We start from the raw sequence: 6145 nt of genomic DNA, 5'->3' as shown, positions 1-6145 counted from the left end.
CGCGACACCTGCATCCATGGCCTTTGTGACCTGATCGTAGAAGGCAATCAGGTTGGTCTGACATGATCTCCCCCTAATAAATCCATGCTGATTGCCCCTGAGCATCATTTCTGATGCCGGCCCATCACAAATGTGTGCTCCTTGATGATCTTCTCAAAGAGAAGGCCCAGGGTCTTGTATAGACCTGCATACAGGGATCCTGATCAATATGGGCACAGCCAAGCTGTGAGGCCCCTGGTGTGGGCTGAAGCACCGCAGGGCCCAAAACTGACATTTAGATGTAGCTGCTTTCTTGCCTAGACAATGCCACATCACTGCCCCCTCCCCCAGACACTGCCATGTGCGTCTGTCCAGCTGCTTGCATTTCCATCAGCACAGGAGGCTGTCCTAATTGAAAAAGATTTATTTTCCCATTTTAAAATGTCACAAGAGGGCTAATAAAGGTATTACAGGCAAGTCATGACCTCAGCACGCATTCCCCTTCTCCCCCAACTGCAGCATTTTCAGGCCATCGCATTTGGCTCAGTCCGTTGAAATCTTAAGCACATCATGAGAACTTTACGTGCATCCTTTTATTTCAACGGCAGGACATTTCCCTGAGTAAGCGTCTCCATTAACTACAACGCATCCAGAACAAAGAACAAATCTGTGGAGCTCATCCAGCAGCTGATCGTGCTCTGGACGGTGGGTTCTTTGGCCCAGGGAGGCAGGTCTGCAAACAGATCTCGTAGACTCCGGTTCCCAAGGTCTCACACTGCCCTGTCGACCACCTCCTTGAGTGCGGCAGACTCCACCACATCGGCATTTGTCATTTCAAGCTTCTGTCTGTCTGTCTGTGTTTGGCCACTTTTCCACACGAGGGACTTTTCATATTTGGTTCTAAAAAGTAATCCATGACCTGAAGCAAGAAGGGGGACAAAAGTCAAGTGACACTGAAGAGCCTGTGTGGGGGTGGGGGAAGAGCAGAGCAGGTTGGGGAGGCTACAGGCTGTTGGGCACGTGGACACTACCACACTAGGCTGGCACTGGTGCACCCCGAGGCTGAACTGCTGCTGCTCTTACCGCTGCATACCCGCAGCAGTCAGCGTTGAGCGCAGGGCTGCTCTGAGAGGCAGAACACATGGACGTTTATATTAATGAAACAGCTTGAAGGCTGTTTAATTTGTGTGTCTTAAAAGGGAAAAAAACCACAGGCATGAGGAAGCAGAGCTGTCACCTCCGGCCTCGCTTTGTTCATTGTTCTCGCTCGGCCGGTTGGTTTTTATACAGTAGCTCAGTGCCCTTTGGCTGAGGGTGGAATAGGAGAGCATCACTTGCCTGGACAATCTGCTGTCTCCTTAAAGGCTCTCTTCTTACAGCATCCTCGGCACAGGTTAAACACACATTTGTTCCCCTGGAACAAACACACATGCACAAACGCATTAGCTCAGTGAAGAAAAAAAGTTCTTCAAGAAATAGTTTCCAGCCCGCACAAGTCCAGCCCTGCCCACTTGAGATGTCTGAAGTGAGCTCTCTCACACTGGGTTCTTGCGCCCAACAATGGGGCAGTCAGTCTTTAGTCTGATGCAGTGAATGGGGGTGGTGCATGTGTAAAAATGAAATGAAAGCCTGTGTGGTAAGGAATGCTTTGTGCTGTTGGGAAACCATTCCAGTGTTAGAACCTCAATGCCCATTTCCAGGGAAACCACCCCGCCTGACAAAATCCCACCAAACTTCACCAGAAAGGCGGACAGAACGGCAGGGCTGGATAGGGCCTCAGGAGGCCATGTTCAGTCCGACCCGCTGCTCAGGGAAGGATCCTCTAAGATACCGTGAACGCATTTCAGAGCCATGTTTAACTGTGTTAGTTTTTGCTATTTCGCCTGAGAAGCATTAGCTGAAACAGTGCCACCCAGCGTAAGTATTTAATCTGACCAAGGAAACCACCTCCATATTGTCAGCCTAACGTGTGCCCATGCGTTTGAGAACAGTAACCTAGGATGTGAGGCAGAATCCAGAAATATGAGCTGAAAGAACTCCGGGATGTTTGGCAGCTGAAGAAGGAGGGCATAAAACCATATCTATTTTATTCAACTGATTTGCAGCACTTTTCTGCCTTTCATTTCTGGTAGAAGCCTATGCAACATGATCCCTGCACATGGAGAGAGAGTTGGGAGCACCGTGCAACACATAGTGCTAGCAGCAAAAAAGCTTCAAAATCAAAGCCCTAAAGATGTCTCTTACTTGCTGCACTACATCCGTTAAAGAGTCACAGTTGTGGCTTTCTGTTCCAATTAGGAATGGAAAGCTCTGTAATAAAAGCACTGCCCATCTCTATTTGCTGTGAGAGGCTGTTTGCCTTTTACAAGGAACAGCTGTACTCTTCAAATACCTGCGTGTGTTTGCACCCTGGAGTCCAAATGCTCCTGCTATTCATGGGCTGGAATGAGCTTGATTAGCAAACCTTTCCAGTGGTGACGTCTGGATGAGCCCTGATAACCCAGGTGAATGCCTCTTTACTAATGGAAGCCCCAGGGCTGACAGGGTCACGTTTCTCCTCCCCGTCTGCCTTGCTGTGCAGCGCCAAACGTGTGTGCACATGATGCAGACTGGACTGCCTCAGCTTCATTTCTTGGTCTGCCTTTCGATTTCCTACTGTCACAGGTGCCCAGCTGCTACCCAGGTCCTGGCACTTCTCAGCAACAGACTCACTCACATTGTTAATCCTTTCAGAAAGCTGGAGAGACAAATGCAGCACAAGCCTAGTCGACCCAGCAGACAGCTGACTCCCCATGCTATGATTACTGGGAGTTCATCTGTTCAGGGATTTGCATCTAAGCATGCTGGCAAGCCTAATATTTAATAATGTGACTCTCTCCAATGTTCTAGCAATTAGATGTCCTAACCAGCAGCAGCTCAGTGCACAAGCCAGACTGCGCTTTCCACGAACAGGCATGGCAGAATGTCTCCAGCAAGCCGTTCAGATCAGCAGCTTCACCTCAGCCTCTGCTAAAGTCCTCTGTCAAATTAGAAAAAGGCCTTTGCCAGTGCAGCAGCTGTGCTAGTCATGGTTCACTGGGCTCCCGTCACCAGGCTTCACAAGGCACTGGCAAGGGGAGGGTGGGGGGTGTTGACCTACCTTGGGGTTTCCACACTGGTCACATTTTGCATATTTGGCTGGAAAAGACGGAGAGATGAGGTTATGCACTATCCCAGAACGCCAAGGGTGTCCAAGAGCACATTTCTGAAGCTCTGGGGGTCACACAGCCTTGCAACTTGCGAGGGGACTTTTTGGGGAAACAGTTTCCACATGGGAAGACTGAAAAGGCCTTGACAACTTTCTTTTAAAGAGAGAAATTCTGTGGGTAAACCCAGCCTGGGGAAATCCCAGCCCCAAGAAATTGAACAAATGGAGGAAGCTGCTTAAAACGGACGTGCATTTTGGCTTTCAACAACAGCGGCCGCTGCTGCTTCCAACAGGGTGTTCAACGTGCCTTGAAATTAAACCGCGCAGTCTCAGGGGTCAACTGCCTGCCTGCCTGCCCCTTCCGTACAGGCTCCCCCTGGATCAAGGGTCCAGTTCCCAAAGGTTTCAACTCCACCTTTTGCTTCACTTGCAGAAAAACTTTCCGCAGCTAAGGAGAGAAACAAGGAGGTGGTGGCTGCTGCTGGGAGATGGTGCAAGCAGCCTTCCCACACCCCACGTAGGAAGAGGACAAGTTGCCTTACGTTTCAGAGATGGATCAAAGCTTTTGTTTGGATTTCTCAATTTTTTCTTTTGTTTGTTCTTTGACAGATCAGAATGTCCATCCTCCTCGTCCTCCAAGGAGCGCTTCCCTCGCATACTCTTTTCAGTCCCACTGCTTCCGTTTTCCTTGCATATCTCCTTTGGCCTGAAAGGTCTGGAATCATTGTAGGGTCACAGAAGGGGACAATTAGGTGTTTTACCTATACTTTCACAGGAGCTTAGGTAAAATGCACCAGCTGGCACAGCCATGCCAGCAGGAGCATAACTAAAGTTTGAATTTGGCTTTGTAACACAGCATGGAGTTCAAGGGCTGCTAACAGTGAAAGGCAGATCTGCTTTCCCAAGCTGGTGGCTAGGGAGGGGCACTAGCAAACTTAGTTAATAACATAATAATGTCTTGTTCCCAGAGAGAATTAACTCTGATCCTTGCAGGGCATGACAACTCCTAGTTGGTCATTGTTTTCTGCAACCCCAGTCTTTGCCCTAGTGCATGCCAGTACTCTAAAGAAGTCACTCGCACACAAAACCAGGCACTTGGACAAATGCTGCTTGCATCTGCCAGTGGAGCAGAGAGGGATCTGTCACCTGTGCTGCCAGCACATGGTCAAGGAACTGCAGCTGCAACATATGCAGGCCTTCTTTTAAGCTCCAGTGGATCTGCATTTTTTTTTTGTTTTTCATTTTCTTCCTGGACATGCCATTTTAGAGGCACCCAGGTGTTTGCTTGTTTGTTTTAATTGAATCTTTTTTTGGGAGGAGAACTGGAAGCTCATGTGTTGAGACACGGTCACACCTGCCTCCTGTCCCGTAAGTTCTCTTGGGACCAATGCCAATGTGGACAACTTACCCTGGCCTGATATAAGGCTGGCAGATCCAGTGGAAGAAAGGCAATCCCCCTCTTGGCTTTTCTCCTTCTTTCTGATTGGTGATCTCTTCCTGCAGGATACAATTAAACCCATGACACCTTTGGTCTCATGGTCCATAGTCTGCAGCCTCACATGCCAGGACAGGCATAAAATGAACTTTAAACAATTGCCTACTGACAGCTACATGTGGGGACACCCCCCCCCCCCAAATAAACTGAACACATAGCAGATCTTAACCCTGAAGGCAGTATTACATCCTGTACAGGAACCAGTCTTGTGAAGTCAGGATGGTATTTAGGGAGCTGGGTTGTTCTGTCAAGTTCCAGGACAGCAGATGAGTGGGGCAGATCAGGTGCAGGGGGCAGCCACCAGGCTTTCAGTCAGGCCAGTGATCCAGGAGTTTGGGGCCCACAGTGGTACCTGGCAACGTAGCTTCAGCTCCCTGCTGACATCCGCAATGCCCTCTAGAGTCTTTGCTTTTGCCAATTCATCACGCAGCTGCTGGTAAACTTGCAGCCTGAGACAAATTCCAAACACCCAGTTACTTCCATTCATTGCCTCCAGACTGGGAAGACAACAATACTCTCTTTACTGCTGCAGATTTCTCTTGGCATATCTGCCAGTTTCCAGGAGTTTGGCTCCTCCTCACTTCTATTTTCCCTAGTTCACTATGCAGGGCAGGACCATGCCATTCAAAGTAAAGGAGTACACAGCCATTGCTTCTGCTTCAGACAAACGTGAGAACCTGGCCAGAACTCTCCCAAAGAACCCTGAACTTGCTCGGCAGGGTGAACACACTCCGGAGATACTCACGGGTGATGCCACAGCTTGAAGAGATGAGCTCTGACGTAGGACAGTGGGCAGGGGTACTGCTGCACTATCTCCAGGTACTCCTCAGCCATCTCCCACACCAGAGGGTTTTGTCCTTCGAACAGAGCTGGGTTATGAAGGTGACCCTCTGGGGAACAAAACACAGAAATTCTCAAACATCCCATTGTGTGTTGGGGGGGTGGGGGGCATGGAAAGCTGGTGCATCCTGGAGCTAGACCAGGTATTCCCTGGCCTTTTCTGCCAGCCAGAAATAAGCTAGGTGTTTGGTAACAGAGATTAAGGACAGAAGGGATTATCTAGGTGGACCTCCTCTGTGTCACAGCGCATTACATTTCACCCATTACCACAGCAGTGAGCCCTGTGGCAAAAGAACATCTACGAAGGTGTGGAGTCTGGACTGGATGACATCAAGAGACACGGGCTCTACCGCCTCCATAGGCAGGTTGTTCTGGTTGTTCGCCTCTCTCACTGCCATAAACAGAGGTCTGAATCTGCTTCTGAATCTGTCTGGCTGCAGTTTCCAGACACTGGCTCTTGTCTTGCCATTCCTCATAGGCAGTATCCTTCACAGCATCTAATGAAGTGAGCTTCAGCTCACAAAAGCTTGCATGTACATACACACATACATATACATATACATACTGACATTATCGGCAGTCAGCTTTTTTTGGCCGGTGTAGCCAATAATAGTTTCATAGTTTCTAGGGTCGGAAGGGACCTG

General features: G+C 49.2%; 1 protein-coding gene across 3 annotated transcripts in view; it reads right to left on the bottom strand.

The window, feature by feature from the left end:
- Window positions 1-387: 387 nt before the first annotated feature.
- Window positions 388-6145, bottom strand: part of DUS1L (dihydrouridine synthase 1 like) — a 16237-nt gene continuing 10479 nt past the window's right edge. For 2 of the 3 annotated variants that reach the window (XM_019503710.1, XM_019503726.1), the window contains exons 7-13: window positions 5407-5551; window positions 5014-5110; window positions 4575-4663; window positions 3709-3881; window positions 3119-3156; window positions 1318-1393; window positions 388-898 (exon numbers count right to left, since the gene is read on the bottom strand). In XM_019503710.1, the coding sequence (XP_019359255.1) occupies window positions 750-898; window positions 1318-1393; window positions 3119-3156; window positions 3709-3881; window positions 4575-4663; window positions 5014-5110; window positions 5407-5551 (767 nt within the window). In that variant the 3' untranslated portion in view covers window positions 388-749. The remainder of the gene's footprint in view (window positions 899-1317; window positions 1394-3118; window positions 3157-3708; window positions 3882-4574; window positions 4664-5013; window positions 5111-5406; window positions 5552-6145) is intronic. The other variant, XM_019503717.1, reaches the window with a different exon arrangement.

The sequence above is a fragment of the Gavialis gangeticus genome, unplaced genomic scaffold (genome assembly GCF_001723915.1).
Source record: "Gavialis gangeticus isolate Ggan-Ray unplaced genomic scaffold, GavGan_comp1, whole genome shotgun sequence".
In the NCBI taxonomy this organism is placed as follows: Eukaryota; Metazoa; Chordata; order Crocodylia; family Gavialidae; genus Gavialis; species Gavialis gangeticus.
The sequence above is the reverse complement of the archived record's forward strand: the minus strand, read 5'-3'. Positions and strand labels throughout refer to the sequence as shown.